General features: G+C 40.5%; 1 protein-coding gene across 1 annotated transcript; it reads left to right on the top strand.

Annotated features, from left to right (window-relative positions):
• Positions 1-2414: 2414 nt before the first annotated feature.
• LOC142848714 (uncharacterized) lies at positions 2415-16600 on the top strand. Its single transcript, XM_075970933.1, is given in 5 exon segments — positions 2415-2564; positions 13355-13481; positions 15262-15527; positions 15600-16127; positions 16451-16600. Coding segments are annotated over 5 exon segments (1221 nt in total).
• The last annotated feature ends 8247 nt before the right edge of the window (positions 16601-24847 follow it).

Genomic DNA, 24847 nt, shown 5'->3' with positions numbered 1-24847 from the left:
CAGCCCCTGAACTGTGAAATACAACTAATAAAACAGACTCATTGGATTTTATTTCAATATTTCAGTGGACACGTTCACACATACATAACAAGTAAAACATTGGAAGGGAAATATATGCGAAGGGATGAAGGGAAGACAAAATAGAGGGATGTGATGTAATGACTTTCAATTAAAAGTCACAGAGACAAATTTAAATGAAAGAAGTATGGCTAGAGAGATGGCTCAGCAATTAATAGAACTGTGTGTTGTTACGGAAGACTCAGGTTCAGTTCCCAGATACCGCATGATAGCTCACCATTTGCTATAACTCTAGTTTCAGGCATCTTATATCTTCTGTCCTCTGAAAGCACTGTGCACTTACACATGCAGACAAAGCACACAGACAACTAAAATTTTAAGACAAGGTTAGGAAAAGGAAAGCATGGAATTCTTTCTAGTGAGGTCACAGCCCTGAGACAAGAAGCTGCCAGAGTTAGTTAAATGAACTCCTTCTGGTCTTGAGTGGAAGAGTTGTGGCCTTTTCTGAGCCAACTTGTTCTGAGACTAAAACTGTCTTTTTCTCAGATTATAATTCATCACTATAGACATCCACCTAATAACTGATTACTGATTGGTCACTCTTCCTTGATGCTCTCTGTGTGTGTGTTCTCTGTAATTTACACTTGTGGAATTGTGACATTGGCACACTTTCTTGTTAGATCTAACATCCTGATAAACAAGGAGGATATGGTCCAAAGCATTCTGCTTTCATAGTGACTTTTACTTGATTTTCAGCTAAGAACTTGTAGTACAAGAAAAACTTGCCAGAAGCATTTCTTTCCATTATTTTTAAAATTTACATATTTCTGTATGACTTTGAGATAAGGATGTCCCTAAATGTCCCTGCTATTACATAGTCATCATGTTTGTCATGGATTTGTTGAGGTGGATTTGTTGACCGACTATGTTTAGGAGTTAGGGAGAACTCCACAGGAACATGCCCAGACTCCCTAAGTAAAATCCCCATGCATTTCTTGTTTAGGAAAAGCATTGCTTTGGAAATAATACCCATGGTTTACTAGTCAGATGAGGTAAGAAATCATACACATTTCTTTTGTCTTGGCTGCTGTGTTGGATATTCTGTCTAGTCAAGCTAACTACCTCTGGATCTGAAACCAAACAACAGGGTACACCAATAAAGATTTTTTTCTTATTTAAGGTTTTGAAATGGGAAGGCCCATCTTCATTCAGGATCTATTGAGGTGATAAGAACCACCTTTATCAGCTTGATGGTAATGTGCATCTTTAATCCAAGCACTCTGGAAGCAGGAACAGTTGGATTTTCTGAGTTTGTGACCAGCTTTGTCTAGAGAATGTGAGACAGGCCTACAAAGATAAACAATGTCTCAAGAAAACAAAAATCAAGAAATCAATCAATCAAAAAAATTCCACCTGTAATCTGGATCACACCTTTTGGTGGCAGTCTATTTATATAGGGATATTAAAGAAGAAAGCATTCTCTCTTTTTCCTGCTTGACATACTCTGGCTACAAATTCATTCCTTTCATAGCATTAGAGCCTATTTCTTCAGAATCCTCCTGGATACTGAAAACCTCCTGACACACCTGATTCATGGTCCAAAAGACTGCTGAATTCTTCAGCTTTCCATTGGTAGGAAGCCATTGTTAGAACAACTGGACCACAGCCTCTGAGACATTCTAATAAATCTACTTTCTACATACTCGGAAAGTTCCATCTACCAGTCCTGTTCAGGTAGAGAACCTGGAAAAATGCAAGTAATTTTTCACTTGCCCACTGAGGAAAAGGTGCTGGCTCACCGTAGTGCCCATGAAATCATTGTTCCTAGCCCAGTATTCTTTAAGTATTCAACTTACCATATAGACTACACTTTTTATTATTAATGTTTAGTGAAGAGTTTGACCAGAAATTCAGAAAAAATATAGCAATGCAATGGAGCTTTCACCCAGTCTTCTGGCAGAATAAAAATATGTCATCATGGATGGAATTTGTGCTTGGGTTGCTCTCATGGCTGTCAGAAGTGCCTGTGACTCCTGGTGTGAGCCTAAAGCCACAGAACAAACATCATCTTTGGTTTCCTAAAATCTGTACTCATTAGGATTCTGTGCACCCTTCCATCTTTTGAACAGGAGAATCAGTCTACTCCATATTGTGTAATGGGCTTTGCTAGCTAGCCACGTCATGTCCAGGAGGATGAAGGCAATTTGGTTGTGGATTGCAGGCAGATAGCTGTGTCATCTACTTGAGAGATGCATCAGAGATTTTGAAATTCATGTCTGCAGATCTGTAACCTTCTGGGTCTGGGATGGAAGCCAGGCCAAAGAACCCTGTACTGTACTGTAAGGCTCAGGGAGGTGCTCCTGTCACTCAAGCCTAACTAGCCAATCGGGGCCTCCATGCAGACCTGTCAGTCAGAAGTCAAGTGGCGCCATGTTGCGAGCTTGATTTTACAGCAGAGCAGGCGCCAGGGGATTGCTTTCTGTGCTGTGAGTGCTACTGCAGGGTGCTGTGAGGAGAACATGGGTGAGCCTGGAATCCACCGCATGGTGAGTAAGGGGTGACTGTTCCAAGATGTGGGAGGAGAGATCCGTGAGCCATGGGAGACAGTGTGGCAGGCCCTTGCAGAGTCAGAGTAGGAATCTGCTGCTACCTTCAGTGTTTTCTGAGGTCCCATGTGGTCCTTGCAACTCCCCAGAAACAAGTCTTGGCCTCTAAATAACTTCCCTTTGTGGGCTGCATCTGTGAAAAGCATTTCCAGCAGGGAACTGTGTGTTAGAAACATCTTTGTGGACTGCATTTTGACATATGTGGAAGGCAAGGTCCCAAACTTGGAGATGCCTAGTGTTTCTAATATCTTTTAGAAGCTCTGCCCTTTGCATTTAACATTGAGGTGTAAGATGCATTTGGAGTTAATTTTGTGGAGTTTGTAAATGGCATTTTTGTATTCGTTCTCACTCCACTACTAACCTGTGGTGCAGAAGAGTAAGAATTGTTGATATAAAGGCTTCACCAATGCTTAGGAGATATTTACCTGAGGTAGAGTTACCTCTAAATTACCCAAAGATAAGTAGGATGCTAATGAGGCTTGTTAGAGATTAGGATGCTAGGATACAAAGTTGTTTACAGGATTGTTCAAACATTTGGCCTCTAAACCATGACAAAGACAGCAATGATTTATAAACAGCCACCACACCCATCACCATATCAATAACAGACCTCTAACCTGCTACTCAAGGGGGGCATTATAGGATCATAATGTACATTAGGGCGTGGTGTGACTTAAATGTCCAGTTTTTTTTCCGAGATAATTATAGTTCTGCCAAATGTGCAGGATGAGACAAAGTGACAACTATTTGAAAAGAAAAAAAAAACTGTTGTGTTGAGAGCTGGCTTGATCAATGATGTCTTTACATTTAGGATCCAATTCATGGAGATGGAACATAGCTCCTTCTCAAAATCAGGGACACTCCTTGCAGAGTCAGAAACAGCCTAGTGTTATTAAGGATTATATTCCTGTTTTTTCCCAAGTGCTATTGATTTATTGATTTCTCTTTATACCAGTGTGTTTTCTAGCTCAGGCTTGCCCCTACATTCTGTACCTGAGGATTGCTTTGAACACAGCTAATTCTGCCTTTGCTGTCCTCTGCTGGGAAAACACTCTTGCAACTCCTTCCAGGCTGGGCTTTGACTGGTCATTGAGAAGGAAAAATAGACCAGTTAATGAGAGTCCTCTAATCCATCTGACTTTTTCTGGGGACTTACTATTGAAGAGAGATATGTGAAAGAATTGAGTTCATTTACCTACTCTGAAGCTCTTGAAGGAAGAGTGCAGAAATGGGAGGGAAGGAAGCAACATGAGAGGTTTCCTGTTTTGTAGCTGTTAAAATTTATTGGAGCCCATAAGAGTATACAGTCAATGCACAGACCAATAGGCAGATCCATGGGAAGTGTATATATACTCATCCACATGGAAAACCTAGTTTGCAGAGCTGTGGGAACACTGGTCTTTTGGAAAAGCCACCATCTTATCTGTAAAAACCTCATTAGGCCACCATTCTTCCCTTTGAAATGGGCCACATTCCCAGAACACCACAGCAGAGCAACCTCTGCTTGATCAGTGGACTGACCTTGCTCCATTTCCCCACACAATGAGGCCTTGGAGCAATGGCTTTCACTCTTTGTTCTAGCACTCAAATTTACATAGAGTCAATCCTACAAAATTATTTGCTAACAGACCACATAGAAATTTCTCTAGAAGACAGGCACTGAGCAGGAAGGCAGCAGGCCCCACCTGTGCTAACAAACAAATCTGGGTGGTCCTAGAGGTGTGTACCACAGCAGAGATTAGATGAGGAGTATGGGCCAATCAAGGATTCAGTGATGTTTACTAACTTTATCTAAGTACTAACTTTATCTAAGGGCTGGGAACGTCAGATACTTCCCTGTGGATGCTGGCTCTTTCCTAGGGTCAGGCCACCTGTTCTGGAGTACTGCTTTGTCAGGTTCTACCTGCCACTTTTTGTGATTTTTATATATATGCCCATGGAATTTTCCCACCTTGTGTGTAATAACTAGAAATCTCTTGGAAACCAGCCCTTATTCTTACTCTCCTTCTTTCCTTTCTTTATTCTTCTACTAATGCTTCTTATTCTTCCTCTTCTCATTTGACGGCATGACCACACAGAATCACTAGTTACTATGTCTGTGAGAAATTGGGTTGGTTGGTGATTGATGTAGGAACACTCGTCCACTGAGTGTGGCGATATTCATAAGCAAGTAGGCCTGAAATGGGTAAGAGAGCTAGCTGAGCTTGAGAGAGTGACAGAGTGGGAGAGAAAGCTAAGGAAACTGTTTCCCCACATTTTATTTTACTTCAGTTGCTAACTTGAGTTTCTATCCTAAGCTTCCACAATGATGGAATGTGATGACAGTATCAACCAAATAAACCCTGAGATGCTTTTGATTAGAATGTAATCACAGTAAGTAAAAAGCAAGTTATAACAAAATGTGGTACAGTAGAGTGATTTTCTTGCTGCAAAGGACCTAGGATCGATGACTTTTGGAGGACTGTTGAAGATATTATGTCTTTACTTGGTATAAGCCCTAAAAATTGTACACAGTGCTACATCAGTTATTATTAGGAAACTACAAAGATGGGAATCTGGAGAATAATGCAGACAGTGAAGGTTGAACTCAGGGGATTTCAGTGGGAAATAGACTCCATGAAAAATTAAGCTAGAGGTCATTTGTATTATATTTATATTATCTATTTTTTTGTCCCAAATAATTCTTCTTTCTATTATGTCTGAGAATTTGTGTAAGACTAAATTAAAAAAAATTAAAGGGTTGATTTCTTTTTTTAAAAATATTTTATTTATTTATTATGTTTACAATATTCTGTCTGTGTGTATGTCTGCAGGCCAGAAGAGGGCACCAGACCTCATTACAGATGGTTGTGAGCTACCATGTGGTTGCTAGGAATTGAACTCAGGACCTTTGGAAGAGCAGGCAATGCTCTTAACCTCTGAGCCATTTCTCCAGCCCAAGGGTTGATTTCTTAGACAAAATGTTGATGCAGTTGGGTAGTTTTTACTGATGACTCACTCAGGTCTACAATGAGTATTGAAACAAGTGGGACAGAAAGAAATAAAAAGTCTGTTTGGTAGAGGAAAAAAGCACTGGATAGTTTTATGTGGCAGTCCTGTGGAGAAACAGGAAGAAACTTTCAAGTAGGTTGTCACCATTAAAGAAAAACCCATTGCTCCAGAGTGGATGCCTAGCAAGGTGTTCTAAGAGTAAGACTCCTTCCTGATAAACCTTCAGTTGACAGAAGGAGTAAGCAAAGTGATTTCAAGTTAAATGAATCAACTTCATGCAAACCTACTGTGACTCTGGTCTGCGCAACTCTGGTAGGGTCCATTACAACTTAGCAGCCAAACTTGGCTTGATCACCCTGTCGTACTGGTTCTAGGAACAATAAAGATGCCAAATGTAAAGGTCATGGATTCTTCCTCTGTGCTTTCATTTCAGGACAGTTGCACCCATTTGCATTTTGCAGGGTCAACAACCTAGTGAGGACTCTTTGAGAGTTCATTGCATGAAGCTGTGAAGATAAAGCTTCTGTTCTTTTGAGAAAATAGGATAGTAATATACCTAAGCCATGAGACATATGCTATGGATAGCTGCATACAGACGGAGGAAATAGCAAATGAGAGACATGAGTGAAAAGTTACAGGGATAGAGCTTTCTAAATTCTTTGAAAATGAAACCCCTTGTCTCTGAGACACAAATACAGGATTTTGTCCTGCTGGTTTTTAATCTTGCTTTGATCCAATCTTCCCCCACCATCTCCACATTCTGCTTTCTTTTCGTTTTAAAATTCTTCCCTCATAGATTACATCTGAACTACAGCTTCCCCCCTTCACTCCTCTCAGTGCCCTTCCCTGCTTCATTCTCCTTCAGATCCCATCCTCCTCCATTTCCATTCTCAAGTGATATCTCCCAGTGATATCAACCAAATATGTCATATCAAGTTACAATAAGACTATGCTATGTGTAAACCCTCTAGTGACAGGTGTGGCCTGTGTTCTGTCAAGCTTTCAGGAGGTCTTTGCGCAAGTTGGGGGATAAGAAAATGTGAAGAAGGCATGGGGACAGTGTGGTGTGGGGAACTTGGAGAGTGGGGATGTCTGCAGGCAGGTGGCCTACATGGACCTTTCACAGCTCGTGTGACTTTTTTATAAACAGTACCTCCACCTATGTTGAGGGCTAGAAAAATATAACAAGACTGCAAGTGGGATTGGGAACAGTGTTTGGGGGAGCTACTCAAAGAGAGAAGAAGATCCATGGGTAGGATGACACAGGCAAAATATTGTCTTGAGTATCCAAAGAAGCTTTGGATATTTGAACAGTGTTAGGGCTGTTAAAGATTGTGAGGATCACTGATGTTAGATTTAAAGCATTTCCATTTCTTTTTGTTTATTCTTTGTATTTGTTCCTCTCTCATACAGTACATTCTGGCCACAGCTTCAAATTGGTCTACCTCTCCTAGTCCCTCCCCAAACTTCCCCCTCTCCCTCAGATGCCCTGTTCCCCCTTTTCCCTTCAGAAAAGAGCAGGCCTCACAGGGATATCAAATGAACGTATTATAACAAGATACAATTACTCTAGGCAGAAACCTCCATATCCAGACAGGATTAGGAGGAAAAGGGTCTCACGAGCAGGCAAAAGTGTGAAAAACACCCACACTCCTACTGTTAGGAGTTGCAGAAAAATATCAAGCTAAGCAACCACAACATCCATGCAGAGGCCGGGATCCAGACTCTGCAAGATCCACAATTGCTGTTTAAGGCTCTGTGAGCCCATATAATCCCTGCTTAGTTCTTTCTGTGGGCTGTGTTCTTCTGGTGTCCTTTACACCTATGGTTTCTAGAATCTCCCTCCCAAGTTTCGGCAGGATTCCAAGAGCTCCAGTTAGTGCTTGGGTGAAGATCTTTGCATCTGCTACGATCAGCTGCTAGAGAAAGCCCCTCTGTTGACAATTAGGCTAGGACCCAATCTATGATTGTATCAGAATTGATCTAGCAATCATTGTATTGGCCATTTTTTCTTTTTTTTATGACTTGGAATTTGTTCTGCTCTAAATCTCTGAGCGATCTAACTCCTTGTTCCTTGCCATCCAGGCAATGCTGGGTGTTAGTTTCCTCTTTAGGCTTGGGCCTCAAGTTTGTTCAGTCATAGCTATGCCACTACACCCATTTAAGCCAATTCCCTGGGATAACTTCCAGACAGAACAAATGTGTGTTGAATACTTTATGACGGGCTTTTTTTCCTAATCCCACCATTGGGAGATAGCTATATGTGATTACAGATGATGATGTGTTCAGGTTTCCTGTTCTTAGTTACTGGGACCCTAGTCCTCACTAGGGTCACCCTCATAGTTTGTAATATTTTCCAATGCACTAGGCTTCCACATTAACCCTAAAACCTTTCTTATTCTAGTCGTCTCTCCCTCTGTCCCTCCACTGATCCTTCCTGTTGCTGCTCCCAGTCCACCCATAAAATCTAGTCTATTTTCTCTTCCCATGGAAGATCAGCGCGTCCCCTGCTACATCAATGTTTGTTACTTACCCTCTCTGGGTCTGTGGATCATACTGTGATTATTCTTTACTTGACAACTAAAATCTACTTACAAGTGAGTATGCATCATGGTCGTCTATGTGGTTTCAAATTTACTTGCTCAGAATAAAATGAAGTCAGGAAACTAGATACCACCAAATCAAATAATCCAATAAAAATGTGGTACAGATCAAAACAAAGAATTCTAAATAGGTGACTTTAAACTGGCTTAAGAACAATTAAATAAAGGGTTGGCATCCATAGACAACAAGGAAATGCAAATCAAAACTCCTTTAAGACTTACTTTCATACCTGCCAGAGTGGCTAGGATCAATAACACAAGTGACAGCTTATGCTGACAAGGATGTAGAAAATGGGAACATTCCTCCAGTGCTGCTTGGAGCAGAAACCTTTATAGCCACTATAGAAATCAATATGGCAGTTCCTCAGATAACTGGGAATCTATTGACATCAAGAATGAGCTATTCCACTGTGGTAGTTTGAATGTAGTTGGACCCCATAATCTCTTAAAGGGTGGCGATAGTAGAAGTGTGCTTATTTTGGAGTGAACATGCCCTTGTTAGAGGAGGTGTGTCACTGTCAGTTGTTGAAGCATCTTATTCTTAGGATACTTCCCAGTGTGACAGATAACTTCCTGTTGTCTCTGAGTCAACATATAAGAACTCTCAGTTCCGGCACTACATCTGGCTGCCTGTGTACATGTCCCAAGCCACGATGATAATTGCCTCATCCTCTGTAATTTTAAGTGAGCCACTTCAATTAAGTATTTATTTTTCTTCAGAATTTCTGTGGTCGTGGTGTCTCTTCACAGAAATAAAAACTTAACTAAAACAAAAGTTGGTTCCAGGCACTGGGGTATTGCTCTGATCAATGTGACCATAGTTTTGCCTGGAATAAGATGGACTTTTGGACTTTGGCTTAGGAAAGGTATTAAATGCACTAAACACTTCATACTGGGTCATATTAGAAGCATGGGAGACCTTGATAATGATGTGAAATGTTGGGAAACACCTCTATCATTATCAGAGTAGGATTTTTGTATGTTGCCTAGAAACCATTCTCCTGACATTTTGGTGAAGGAAGTGGCTGAATTTTGCCTTGGTCCAAAGAATCAGCCTGAGGCTAAAGTGAAAAGTTTTGATTAATACCCTTGGCAGAAAAAAAAAAATCTCAAAACAGCCTAGGATAGACTCTTTCATGTGGATATTAGTGGTAACTCTACTGAAGATATATAATGAAAGGAGCAGCTGATCAAGGAAAAATACTTGAGGAGAAAGGGGGCTCTTGAAAGTGGAATGCAATTAAATCCTCTGTTCAAGGACATAAACGGATGAAGAAATGAAATAAAGGGAGTGGTGATCTGAGTGGGTGGTGGCACGTGCTTTTAATCTTAGCAGGCAGAACACAGAGGCAGGCTATCTCCATTAGTTCAAGGCCAGTCTAGTCTACTGAGCAAGTTTCAGGGGAGCCAAGCTTAAGCAGTGAGAGACAGAAAGCTGGTGTCATTAAACAAGTGGCCATGTTCCAGCCCTAGTAAGCAGCAGAACCTGACAGATTTGGCCTTGTGGTTCTGGTTTGAGAGCTAAGGATAGAAGAAATACGTTCAGATCCTCTGGTTCTGGTTAGCTGGGGCTAAAGTATCAGCTGGATGATCAAGTTATCAGAAGTATTTAAATGAAATTTTGTTTTGCTGGGTACTTGATGTTGGTTGGCCAGAGCTAAGAAATCAGTGATGAATAAGGGACCAGCATCACTGATGTGAAAATGTCTGGGAAGTGTTTCCTAAGAGCACAGAGAAGCTGTCTTCCAAAGGTAGCCAAGGTTGTACCTCATGCTGATAGATGGAGTTTGTAATGTGTCTCACCCAGGTGGTATTGGTTTTGAAGGTTGATGGATGTAAGACTTGGCACTGTGAGAGGCCAGGAAAGGACATCACTGAAGGTGCAGTCTCGTTGGCAGTTGAATGCCCAAAACTGTGAATGTTATGCCGAGAAGTAGAGATGCGGCACCCTGAGAAGAGCCTAGGAGAGACCACTGGTGAAAGTGCAGCCCAGTTGCATCAACAGGCCCCAGCGTTTCTAGATGCCAGAACTGTGAAATGATCACCGAAACAGCAGTGGCGGTGGAATTGAACCAGTCAGATTCTAGAAGACCAGCTGTGTGCACTGCAGAAGGCAGAGACAGTGTATTGACACAAGACCTGTGAAAAAGTCCAGAAGATCGTGAATGAATCTAAGATATTGGAACATTGGAATTTTTTCATTACCCAAGATGTTAGAGATGCCAGGGTCATAGGTTACCTGCCAAGATGAACTGTTAATGAGAAGTGGAACCAGCCCAAGAAACAAAAAGTGTTGCACTCAACATAGCTGAATACAGTAGGAGACCTGGAGAGCCATTGAACATAGAGTTAGGTATCATTATATTGATTTTTTTCTCTTTTGTTACTTGTATTTGGTTCTACCCTGATTCTCTGAGTCATCCAGCTACTGATTCCTACTGAACTATATGATCATCCTGGCAACATTGTGCTTCAGTTTAGGCCAGTCATTGGTTTGCCACTATACCAACCTTGAGCCACCATTTCCCTGTATAACTTCCAGACAGACAAGTGTGTTTCAAATATTTTAGGGTTGGCTAAGTTTCCTACTCCCACAACTGGGAGTTGTAGGTGATTTCAGAAGATGACCGTTCAGGCTCTATATTATGAGTTACAAGGATTCCTCACCAGAGTCACCCTCATAGCTTTCAGAGGGTTGCTATGCATTGTTTCAACATCACTCCTTGAAAGCTTTGCTATTCCAGTCATCTCTCCCTTTGCTTTCCTGCTCTGTCCCTCCATTTACTCGCATGATCCTTTCTATTCTTGCTGTGAATTCACCCGCAAAATCTAGTCTATTTTCTCTTCCCATGGAAGATCAATGCACCCCGTGCTGTACCCTTTCTTGCTAATTACCCTATCTGGGTCTGTGGATTGTACTGTAATTATTCTTTACTCAACAGCTAATATCCACTTACAATGAGTATATATCGCGTTAGTCTATGTGGTTTGGGTTTACTTGCTGAAAAGGAAAAAAAATCAAGAAGCTACCCATCAACAAATAAATTAATGAATAAAAATGTGGTACAGATCTAAACAAAGAATTCTAAATAGATAAATCTAAAGTGGCTTAGAAACATTTAACTAAATGTTCAACATTCATAACCATCAAAAAATGTAAATTAAAACATCTCTTAGAATTCACCTTATGCCACACAGAATTACTAGATTTAATAGCATAAGGGACAACTCATTCTGGCAAGGATGTGGAGCAAGGAGAAGACTCCTCCATTGCTGCTGGAAATACAAATCTTAAGGCCACTATCAAAATCAATATGGTAGTTCCTCAGATAATTGGGAGTTTATCTGCCTCAAGATTCAGCTATACAACTGTGATAGTTTGTATGTAAGTGGTCCCCATAATCTCCTAGGGAGTGGCACTGTTAGCAGGGATGACTTCTTAGGAATGGTTATGGCCAAATAAGTCACTATTATGAGTGTTTTAAGAAACTTGATATTTAAACATTTTAGGGACTGTCCTAGCCTATGACAATCATTGAAGTTAAACTAAATACTTTTCCATCATGAGATGACTGTGAACATTCTGGGATCTGGGTCATAATGCAGTTGATTGGAGAAAAAGATCCCAGATAGAATGAAGCATCTGTCTCTCCTTTATGCTCTTCTTTGTTTTTTTGTCAAACCTTTAGTGGGAGGAGTCTTTTGGATGAAATTACTCATTGGGGATAAGATTTACACGTTTATAGTCTCAACTTATTTCTGGTTATTTGTGTTTTGCTGTCATGACTGTATAACTAAATGACAAAACATACAATTGACACAATTGTTATTCATTGTTAACCCTTTGTGTTATCTTGATATTTATTTTAATTTTTTGTTTTAAGTTTTATTTTTAAAGACAATGCTTTTCTGTGTATCTCTGGCTGTTCTGAAAGGAGCTCCTGAGACCATGCTGACCTGAACTCAGAGATCCACAACAGAGGGATTAATGGTAGAACAACATACTTGTTTTTATGTATTTAATATTGGCTAATGAGCCTGGAATGTAGATTTTTGTACATTTTAATTATATTTTGGTATGCTGAACTTCACCTATATCTTGAATTTTGAAGTTTGGTGGAGAGTATCATTCTCTTTCTGAGGATAACAGTATCCATGACATTAAAACCTGTGCCTTCTTCATCATTGCAGGTGTATGACATTCTACCTGCCTGTTATTTTTGTTTCAATTCTATTGAATGAATAAGAGTTTTTGCCTACATTCATGGGTATGTACTGTATGTGTGCATGTTACTCAGAGTAGTCATAAGAGGCCTCAGAACCCACGAAGTTGAAGTAATGGATATTTATAAGCCTGATGTAAGTACTGGGAATTGACCCTTCCTATCTGCAGACCAGCAAGACCTTTTAATTTCTGAGCCATCTCTCCTGCCCTATGTCATTTATAATCAACATTTATAGTGCTAATGTTTTTTGGACCATTTGTAACTGTTTAAACATGCACTCCCTTTTAGCAAGATCTTATTATGTTACAGTTTAAACTGGGCCATTGCAGGTTCTGGAAGATGAATGCAAATCTAGAGTGAATACAAAACTTTTTGTAGGAACCTCAGTAAAAACATCTGATTTCTTTTTACATTTTTTGTTTGAATGATGTTTTTTGGGTGGAGAAGATGTTTTATTATTTGTAACTCTGGCTTACCTGTACTCACTGCATAGGTTTTGATTGGCACCCAACTCAATTTAATTCATCTGCCTTTACATTAAGTGCTGGTATTAAAGGCATGAGAAAATATACCCAAGTTTCCCATCTCTTTTCTAGATAATAATTGTCCATACTATTTCTCTGATGAATTCTCAGTAGCATTTATCTGTTTGCATATCTCTCTCTGTATGTGTGCTCATTGGCACTTCTTCTTCAAGGCTGTATCCTATTTAAAGGGCCTAAAAATGGCACATGTGAAACTCCTTCCTATTCATTTTCCTTCTAATGTGACGTGGTGCTTCCATTATAATGCCTTCATCATGGAAGAAATGAGGGAAGCATCAGAATTATATGAATATATTATTTGAAAGAAGTATCCAGTTACAATGGCAGAATCACACATTATTTTATCATTGGTTGGATTATTCTAGAATGCAGTGACCTATGATGATGTGCACATCGACTTCACTTTAGATGAGTGGGCTTTGTTGAATCCTTCTCAGAAGAGTCTCTACAAAGATGTGATGCTGGAGACGTACAGAAACCTCACTTCTATCGGTAAGACTGTGAATTTTCCTTCACATTTTAAATTAAGGGGACAACTGTGTCTTGGTTATTGATACTCTTGTGTATTTGATTGAGAAAGTGTAAGGATGAGGTGAATAACTTTACTTAAGATATTAAATTTTGAACAATTTCCAATAATATATCATACATTTTCTGGAACTATATTTTAGGCTACAGTTGGGAAAGGCATAATTTTGAAGAACATTGTCAAAGTGCTAGAAGACATGGAAGGTAATTTTTATGTGCAACTTGATATGAATTTGTCTCTGAAAAAATTTATCCCAGAAGAGGTAAAGAAAAACAACAGTATTAATAAGCTTAACATATATTGATGATTATTAATTTCTTACCAAATCATATGTTTGCTTATTAGGTAGCTAATCTGTATTTTTAGGGCTTACCTCTAAAAACCAAGACAAGTAAACAATGACTTACCTGATACCACCAATTGAATCATAGCCCCATGGGAACTATGCTGTAGAACTGCCAATTCATTTAGTTTTATACCATTCTGAAACTGAACAAGGTATACAGATTGACTAGATGATAACTCCATATCCAAAACTGTCTAAGAAATAAAAGGTCTGCAGTAACACCAGTGTCATTCATATACTTGTTACTTCGCTGACCGTATTGGAAGGGTTAGTTTATGAGACTTAAAAAGCCTCTTGTGAAGAAATCTTAATCTCTGTACCACATATTTGTGAGAAATAGAAAGTCAAACTGTGTGAATTCAGTGGAGAAATCTTTTATTTGTTCTTCCTTTAATAAGAATATCATATGTCACTCTGGATACACACAAGTGACCATGGGGATATGGAAAAATGACTGGATCTCTCTCAGAATAATGAGAAGATATAAAAGATATTTGATATTCCAACATTGATTAGACTTTTTGAATATGATAGTAGTTTATATTTAATTGCTTTTCCAACTTCATTTGGAAGACATCAACATACTCACAATGAAAATCAGTCCTATGAATTTTGGACTGTTTAGTTACTTTTGTTGGTCCTGGTATACTTACTTATGTAGTATGTGTTGCACTATAAAATAACATAACAATGTAATACATATGGTAATGTTTATTTAAAACTGAGTTGCTCCAGTTCCTTTCAAATATTAAAAAAATCATATGAAAAGATTCCATAAATGTGGGCATGAAATAAAGGCTCTCATCTGCGGCAAACCTCTCGACTAGCGAGAAAGAACAACCACCACACCAGGATTCTACTCAGATCACGCTTTACTGAAGTGCCCTTGATTGATGGAGAGCAGGAAGCGAGAGGGGCAGGAAACGAGGGGCAGGAAACGAGAGAGAGAGAAAATGAAGCGAAGGGGTCCGAGAGCCCTAAGGCAGCTGCTTATATATGGAAATGGCACACGGGTTGCCCTGTGATTGGCTGCCACCAACAGCTGACACCAGACTGCATCGGGATAGGCCCAGAGACCCTTATCCAGCATGCATGCGGGAAGCGGGGGACAAGCAGCTCTCAAAGGCTTAGCCAAATATGGAGTTGTTTATTTCCAACAAGACAGGATGTCGGCGCCATCTTGTAATGGCAATCCTGTCCGGCTCACTACACTTATCATTATAGGTTCTTTAAAGACACAAAACACTACTTAATGAAGTAGTATACCATGAATACAAAACTTAAAATCCGAGTATTCTTTACAATTAGACAAAATAATAAAATTAATTCATACAGATATTAAGATTCATCTGTTTAAAGCATGTGGAAAGCTTTTCCTCTGCCAATTTTCTTTGCAGGTATGAAAGAAGCCATACTGGAAAGAAACCCTATGAATATACTCAGTGTGTTAAAGCCTTTTCATGTTGCAGTCATCTTCAAGGATGTGAAAAAATTCCTGCAGGACAGAAACCATATGATGGTATTCAATATGATGAAGTGTCTACATGTCCCAGTCATCCCCAGATACTTAAAAGAACACATGCTATAGGGAAACCCCATGAATGTAATCAATGCAGTAAAGCTCTTGTCAGTCATCTTCAGCTTCAAAAACATAAAAGAAGACATACTTTTGAATGCAATCAATGTGATAAAGCCTTTTCACGAAACTATAAACTCCAAATACACAAAAGAACACATACTGGTGAAAAACCCTATGAATGTAATGAATGTGGTAAAGTCTTTGCATATCACCATCATCTTCAAGTGCATAAAAGAACACATACTGGTGAGAAACCCTACACATGTGATCAATGTGATAAAACCTTTTCACAGAACAGTAATCTCCGAGTACATCAAAGGACACATACTGGCGAGAAACCCTACAAATGTAATCAATGTGATAAAGCCTTTTCACAGAATTGTAATCTCCGAGTACATCAAAGAACACATACTGGAGAGAAACCTTATCAATGTAATCAATGTGATAAAGCTTTTGCAAGCCATGGTGAGCTTCACAGACATAACAGAACACATACTGGAGAGAGGCCCTTTGTATGTAATCAATGTGGTAAAGCTTTTTCAAGGCACTCTCAACTCCAGATACACAAAAGAACACATACTAGAGAAAAACACTATGAATATAATCAATGTGGTAAAGCCATTTCATAGGTCAGTAGTCTCTAACTTCACAAAAGAACATATACTGAAGATAAAACCTATGAATGTAATCAATGTGGTAAAGTTTTTTCACAACTTAGTAGGAACCAAAATAATAAAAAAAAAACCACATGATGGAGAGAAGTCTTATTAATGTTATCAATGCAGTAAGGCTTTTGCAATTCATTGTGAGCTTCACAGACATAATTGAACACATAGACAAAGAAGCTCTTTAATGCAATCAATGTGATAAAGGTTTTTCATGATGCTCTAAACTCCAAATGCATGAAAGAAAACATATTGGAGAGAATTCTTATCAATGTAATCAATACAGTAAAGCCATTTTATATGTCAGTATTCTCCAACATCAGAAAAGAACACATACTGTAGAGAAACCTTATAAATATAATCAGTGTAGTAAAGGCTTTGTATGTCACAGAAGTCTTTACATCCATGAAAGAACACATACTTAATAGAAACAATACAAATTTAGCCAATGTTGTAAAACCTTTGTATGTGTTATCACTTTTAAAATCATGAGAAAGAATCACACTGCTGAGAAACTTTTTTTTACTTTCTTTTCTTGTTATTAAAAAATTTCCACCTCCTCTCATTTCCTTCCTCCTCACCCATCCTCATCCCCCTCCCTCTCCAGTCCTAAGAGCAGTCAGGGTTTCCTGCCCTGTGGGAAGTCCAAGGTCCTCTCCCCTCCATCCAGGTCTAGGAAGGTGAGCATCCAAGCAGACTAAGCTCCCACAAAGCCAGTACATGCAGTAGAATAAAAACCCAGTGCCATTGTCCTTGGCTTCTCAGCCAGCCCTCATTGTCAGCCACATTCAGAGAGTCCGGTTTGATCACATGCTCCAGCTGGCCTTGGTGAGCTCCCATTAGATCAACCCCACCGTGCCAGTGGGTGGGCACACACCTCACAGTACTGACTTCCTTGCTCATGTTCTCCCTCTTTCTGCTCCTCATTGGGACATTGAAAGCTCAGTCCAGTGCTCCAATGTGGATCTCTGTATCTATCTCCATCCATTGCCAGATGAAGGTTCTATGGTGATATGCAAGATATTCATCAGTGTGGCTATAGGATATGGCTAGTTCAGGCACCCTCTCCTCAGCTGCCCAAGGAACAAGCTGAGGACATCTCCTAGGACACCTGGGAACCCCTCTAGAGTCAAGTCTCTTGCCAACCATAAAATGGCTCCCTTAATTAAGATATCTACTTCCTTACTCTCATATCCACCCTTCATCCCAACCATCCCATTCCCCCAAGTTCTCCCCATTTTCCCCTTCTCCCTTCTCTCTCCCCATCTCCCCTTACCCCCACCCCCACCCCCAAGCTCCCAATTTTTGCCTGGCGATCTTGTCTACTTCAAATATTCAGGAGGATAACTATGTTTTTCTTTGGGGTCACCTTATTTAGCTTCTCTAGGATCATGAATTATAGGCTCAATATTTTTTATTTATGGCTAGAATCCACTTATGAGTATGTACCATATTCATCTTTTTGGGTCTGGGTTACCTCACTCAGGATAGTGTTTTCTGTTTCCATCCATTTGCACCCCTTCCCTTCTGCGGGGTCATAAGATCCCCCAGCTCAGCCTGTTTTGGGGCTGGGACGGGGTGGTGAGTGCAACTGGGCAGGAGTTCCTTTGTTTCACTAACCCTGCACACAGCAAGCCAGTCTTTTTGTCTGCGAGGTCCATGGCCAGCAAGGGTCCCTGATCCTGTGCCAGAAGATCCATCGGAGGGGTGAGTGTGTTCCTGACAAGCCGGCAAAAGCCCCCAGAAAGGGAACACAGACATTCCTCAACCCCCTTAACTTTCTGATCATTCTGCAGGGGCTTCTGTCCCCTGCTATTGCCTCTCTCTATCCCGTCCCAGCTTGCTCCCACGTACCCCTTTCCTTTCTTCGGGGTCATAAGATCCCCCAGCTCAGCCTGTTTTGGGGCTGGGCAGGGTTTTCTTTGTTTCACTGAGCCTGCAGGCAGCAAGCTAGTCCTTTTGTCTGTGAGGTCCCTGGCCAGCAAGTAGCCCTGATCAGAAGATCAGGTGAGTGTGTTCCTGACTGGCCGGCAGAAGCCCCGGATAGGGAGCATGGACACTCCTCAACCCGCTAAATTTTCTGGTCATTCTGCAGGGGCTTCTCTCCCTGGCTGCTGAGAAACTTTTTTTTTTTTTTGAGAAAAGGAAAACAAAGTTTCAGCCTCCTCCCAGCCTCCCATTTCCCTCCCCTTCCTCCCACCCTTCTCCCCCTCCCACCACTCCTCTCCCCCTCCCTCTCCAGTCCAAAGAGCAGTCAGGGTTCCCTGCCCTGTGGAAAGTCCAAGGTCCTCCCCCCTCCATCCATGTCTAGGAAGGTGATCATCCAAACTGGCTAGGCTCCCACAACGCCAGAACATGAAGCAGGATCAAAACCCAGTGCCATTGTCCTTGGCTTCTCATCAGCCCTCATTGTCCGCCATGTTCAGAGAGTCTGGTTTTATCCCATGCTTTTTCAGTCACAGTCCAGCTGGCCTTGGTGAGCTCCCAATAGATCAGCCCCACTGTCTCAGTGGGTGGGTGCAACCCTCGTGGTCCTGACTTCCTTGCTCATCTTCTCCCTCCTTCCGCTCCTCATTGGCACCTTGGGAGCTCAGTTCAGTGCTCCAGTGTGGGTCTCTGTCTCTATCTCCATCCATCACCAGATGAAGGTTCTATGGTGATATGCAAGATATTCGTCAGTATTGCTATAGGATAGGGTCATTTCAGGTTTCCTATCCTCAGCTGCCCAAGGAACTAACTGGGGACATCGGCTTGGGCTCCTGGGAGCCACTCTAGGTTCAAGTCTCTTGTCAACCCTAAGGTGGCTCCCTTAACTAAGAATTGTGCTTCTGTGCTCCCCTATCCAACCTTCCTTTATCCTAATCATCCTTTTTCCCCAAGTTCCCCCCCTCCTTCCCTTCTCAGTTTCTGAGAAACTTTTTAAAAAATTTCTGAGACAGAATTTCTTTGACAGTATTGGAGTCTGTCCTGGAAATTTTTCATTGACCATGCTGGCCTTGAAGTGCCTGTCTATTCCTTTCAAGTTCAGGGATTAAAGGCGTGTGACACCATAGTCTGGCCAGAGAAAATGTGTAATGAATATGGTAAAGTTTTACTCTTCATAGTAATCTTTATATAAAAAATTAAAGAGAACTTACGTGGTTGGTACCTAGATCTACTTCTCAGGGTCCACCATGGTTGCTGAAGGTCATTTGCCTTTTGCTGTTTGGCACAGGGCCTGCCAGGCTCCAGAAGATCCTGTGGGATTAGAAATATGTAGAAAGACAAGCCTACCTTGACCTGAGCAGTGAGGCTGTTGATTCCAGTGATTCTTTCCACTGTCTGGTGATCTTCGGTTCTGATGAAAGGCAGTTTTTCCCAGTGGTCAGTGCTTGGCAGTTGAAGCGAATTGCAGAAGGATGTAATTCTGTGCCCATTCATCTTCTGTCTTCTTTGGAGAAAGTAGAGTACTACTAGGAGCCAAACTGTCTCTTTGTGTTATAAAAAGTTTTTTCATAATTAAATATTTAAATGAAATATTCCCCAGATCTCTGAGCAGTTGAGGGCTGTTTATCAGGTTTAACTACAGTATAGAATCTGCCTGGAGAGCTGGGTCTGAGCTTGACTGTACTGGTTATTAACTTAACTGGTAAGACTTACACTCATAAAAAGATGGAAAGAAGACAAAACTGCTTGCAGCAGAACTGACAATATAGAGAACATCTTAATATATTTTAAATGAGGGTTGGATTAAATATAAAGTATTTTTGTAAGAAACTTAAAAGTACCTATTAGTTTAAAACATAAGGCTTAATTTTTTTATAGTCTGAAATGAGATGCAATGAACAAACAATTATAATATTTAACAGTAAACAGGTGCATTTAAGTCACATGTATGCACACACACACATACACAGTGAACAGGAATTGGACTAAGTGGATGCTTTTTGTGGGTCCTACCAAAGGCATGCCACTGCACAAAACACACATGCAACAGAGTCATCAAGAGGAATTTAGAGACAAAAACATAAGTAAACTGGGGATACCTCAGTAAAGATGATGGGACTTGGTCATCTGACCAGGCTCTCAGGTAAGTTGGCAGTGAAGTCACCTAACCTTAGTTAAGATGGGCATTGATTGCTTGCTAACCATAGCCGAAACCATGTAAACCTGTGAAAGCGGTGATACCACAAGGCCTATAGGAAGACGTCTCCTATGAATACTGCATGGATTGTAGGAGAGTGTCCTCTGCCTACAGCCAGGATACTAAAGCCTAACTGATTCTGGTCAGGGTGGCTCAGAAGCCAGAGAGGCCAGAGGCCACTCTGAGTGGCCTTTCACAGCATGGGGGGAAAAAGCAAAAGAGAAAAGGAGAAAGAAAAACCTGAGAGACCTTTGTCCTTCAGTGGCAAGATGACTGACCCCAGGTCATCCAAACAATTTTAACTAAGGGAAGCAATCTAGAGATGCATATCAGTGAAGGGCTCAACCATAGCTGTGAAGATGATGGTTGGGGGCTGTGCCCCCATTTCTAGGAATACCAGAAGATTGCCAGAAGCCCACTAGTCAATTCCTTGGGTTCAGAGAAAGAGTTAAGCTGACAAGAATGGTGGAAACTCACCAACTGAAGCCAGTGGTGTGTGTAGAAACTTTTCTCAGGCAGATGGGATGGAGAGCTGTTGTAAAGAAACATGGTTCCCAAGCCCAGGGTCCCACACATCCCAAGCCAGCCCACCTGCAGGCCAGAGGGAATGTGGAGAGTTTGCCCAAGTAACAGCACCATTGTTATGGTTTAAGTATAAATGCTGTGGATCCCCAAGTTGCTGGAGGAGCAGATCTCGAGACCATAGCAGGCCATAAAGGCAGCCACGTCCCAGGCAGGAAACCACAACAAATCCAACAAATTCTTAACACAAAACATCCAGGAAATCTGGGACACCATGAAAAGACCAAACCTAAGAATAATAGGGATAGAAGAAGGAGAAGAATTACAGCTCAAAGGCCCAGAAAATATATTCAACAAAATTATAGAAGAAAATTTTCCCAACCTAAAGAAGGATATTCCTATGAAGGTACAAGAAACATATAGAACACGAAATAGACTGGATCAAAAAATCCATATAATAATCAAAACCAAAACATACAGAATAAAGAGCGAATATTAAGAGCTGGAAGGGAAAAAGTTCAAGTAACATATAAAGGGAAACCTATCAGAATTACACCTGACTTCTCAATGGAAACCATGAAGGCCAGAAGGTCCTGCATAGATGTGCTACAGACACTAAGAGACTTTGGATGCAAGCCCAGACTACTAAACCCAGCAAAGCTTTCATTCACCATCAATGGAGAAAACAGATATTCCAGGACAAAAAAAAAAGATTTAAACAATATGTATCCAGAAACCCAGCCATACAGAAAGTACTAGAAGGAAAACCTCAACTCAAGGAAGCTAACTACACCCAGAATAACACAGATATCTGACAACCCCCCTTCAGCATAAAATTTTACTGAATACTGTTCTCTACAGCTTATATAATCCAGCAAAGTTTCCAAGCAATATAGGAATTACAATGTATTTACATTGTATCCTTTAAGTGAATGATTATAATGAATACAGGTAAAAGCATGTTTCCATATTCCTTACATGATTAAACATTTTCATATTACAGGTGAAAAATATCTCAAGTGCCCTCATACATTCATACCAAAGGAACTTATATTATAGTTTAACCCTGTAGGCAAACAAGATATTCTTCTCCATCATGTCTTTCACTGGCAGGCTGCGTTTTGCACTTACAAAGAAAGGATCAAATACTTTATTACTGTTCTTGAGAGGTAATCTTATGATAAATATTAAAGAAATCAAATATCAAAACTTCTATATGTGAAATAGAATCAGTCAGCTCTACTTTAAATCTTTAGTGTGCATATCCATTTCTTCAATAGATTTTTTTTATTGAAAGAAAAAAGAAATTCCCACCTCCTCCCAGCCCCCCATTTCCCTCCCCCTCCTCCCACTATTCTCCTCCTTCCCCCACTCCTTTCCCCCTCCCTCTCCAGTCTGAAGAGCAGTCACGGTTCCCTGCCCTGTGGAAAGTCTAAGGTCCTTCCCCCTCCATCCAGGACTAGGAAGGTGAACATCCAAACTGGCTAGGCTCCCACAAAGCCAGAACATGAAGTAGGATCAAAACCCAGTGCCATTGTCTTTGGCTTCTCATCAGCCCTCATTGTCTGCCATGTTCAAAGAGTTCGGTTTTATCCCATGCTTTTTCAGTCATAGTCCAGCTGGCCTTGGTGAGCTCCCAATAGATCAGCCCCACTGTCTCATTGGGTGGGTGCACCCCTCATGGTCCTGACTTCCTTGCTCATGTTCTCCCTCCTTCTGCTCTTCATTGGGACCTTGGGAGCTCAGTCCAGTGCTCCAGTGTGGGTCTCTGTCTCTATCTCCATCTATCGCCAGATGAAGGTTCTATGGTGATATGCAAGATATTCATCAGTATAGCTATAGGATAGGGTCATTTCAGATTGAAGCTAAAAGTGGTTATTTAAAATTAATCACTACTTTTGATAATTAACCAATCCTAACAAGAAAAGCATGTCAGCTAATATTAATTGGGCTGCTTTGTTCTTGCTCCCTGACCTTAAAAAGTTCTTCATTCAACTCTGTACCTTTCTAAAACTTTAGATTGTCTTCTTGGGTATTTCACCCCAAACCTATTTGAGAAAACATCTTAGTCTCACTTTAAGTCATATTTAAAGCTTTGTTTCAGCTGTGTTGCACCCCAAAACCTGTGAACTCATCTCTCAATGGTAAGGTTATAATAATTTAAACTAGTTGGGCTCCTGAGACTTGATTGTTTTCTTAAGTATTAACCTAAATCTCAGTCTATACACATCCTCAATGGAAACCCATATGTTATGTGTTTAGGCAGTGTGACACTTGCTAATATTTTTATCATCAAAACTTTATTTAGATGAGTGTTATCAATTAGACAGTACAGTATAAGAAGATACAATCTTCAAAGTAATTCACAGGTAGTAATTCCAATAGAATGGAATTCCATGAGCCAAACGCACTACATTATAGCAACAGCAAACCTTTCACAGAAGAATAGACATTCTGCATTCTAGGTTTAGAGGCCTTGCTTATACAAGATTCATCCATCAGAAATTCTCCTTTTGGTTGATTGACACCTCGAATTTCAATTACCACCTGCTGCTCCTCTAACATGGCCATTGGCAGTTATGAAATCAAGGTAATAACAACAAATAAAACCACGTAACTGGACTGGCAAGTGGCTGTACACATCTTTAATTTCAGTAGTTGGGAGACAGAGGCAGGAGGTTCTTTGTGAGTTCAAGGCCAGCCTAATCTACAAAGTGAGTTCCAGGAAAGTCAGAATGTTTCACCATGAAACCCTTTCTTGAAAAACAAAACAAAAATTTAAAATCCCCACAAAATAACACATAACTGGTATTAAAACATGTCTCACATGACTTCCTGTCCAATTGGAGGACAAGAAGCAACATTGTCATTATTCCTATCTTGGTCAAATACAGGTTGAATATTTCCCATAATCTATCATGGCACCTCGAGGGCTCCTATTGACAAGGTGCTACAAGATTTGATATTTTTCCTTCCTGATTTTGTTCTAGCTTTGGACTGTTCAATTCTTATACTCAGGTTCATTCTTTGTGAACTAGGAATGTTCATTCAGCACCATTGCTTGTCGGAAACAATAGTCTCCCTTAAGCATACAGTAGAGTGTAGTCAGATAAGAAGTACTTGTCAGTATCTAAGAGTTGGAAAAATGTGTTTGTTAGATGAGACTGGCAGCCATAGCCCCACATTTTTGAATACTTGTTTGACCAGTTGATAGAATATTTTAGGAAAGAGTAGAGTTGTGACTTTCTGAAAGAGTTGTGCACAAGTGAGTGGGCTTTGAGGCTGTATGGAGCTAGTAGCAACCCCTTCAAGAGGCTTACCTTGGATCCCAACTATCCCCTCCCAGTTTCACCTCACTGGACTTGATCTAAAGGACTACCTCTCAATTCCTCTTCATGAGGTGTATAGTGAAAAGTTCAGCTTTTCCATTCCTACAGTTAACTCCTCTCAACCTGACGAGAGATATGAATGGACTGTTCCCTCATGGGGGATGGCCTATAGTCCAGCCTTTTCTCAACATTTGTATAATATCCTCTCTCTTTATTTAGACAAAGATAATATCCTCCTATATGGATGATCTAATAATTGGGCTTTTACAAAAAAAATGAGTGGGACTAGAGAGATGGCTCAGCAATTAAGAGCACTGGGTGTTGTTATAGAAGACTCAGGCTCCATTCCCAGACCCCATGTGGTAGCTAACCATTACCTGTAACTCTAGTCTCAGGATTCTTGTCACTTCTTCTGACTTCTGTAATTACCATGGCCATAAACATGCAGACAAAGCACACATATAACTAAAAGTTTTTTTAAAGGTTAGGAAAAAAAAAAGAATGGAATTCTCTACAGTGATGTCACAGCCCTGAGACAAGAAGCTGTCAGTGTCAGATAAATGAACTCCTTCTGGTCTTGCATGGAAGCAGCTGTGGCTTTCTTATGAGCCAGCATGCTCAGAGACTAAAGCAGCTTTGTTCTCAGGTTAAAACAGATCACTAGAGACATCCATCTAATAACAGATAACTGATAGGTGACTCTTCCTTGAAATTTTCTGTGCATTCTCTGTCTTTTGTATTTGGGGAATTGTGGCATTGGAACAT

Source organism: Microtus pennsylvanicus, chromosome 1 (assembly GCF_037038515.1).
Source record: "Microtus pennsylvanicus isolate mMicPen1 chromosome 1, mMicPen1.hap1, whole genome shotgun sequence".
NCBI classification, from domain to species: Eukaryota; Metazoa; Chordata; class Mammalia; order Rodentia; family Cricetidae; genus Microtus; species Microtus pennsylvanicus.
The sequence above is the reverse complement of the archived record's forward strand: the minus strand, read 5'-3'. Positions and strand labels throughout refer to the sequence as shown.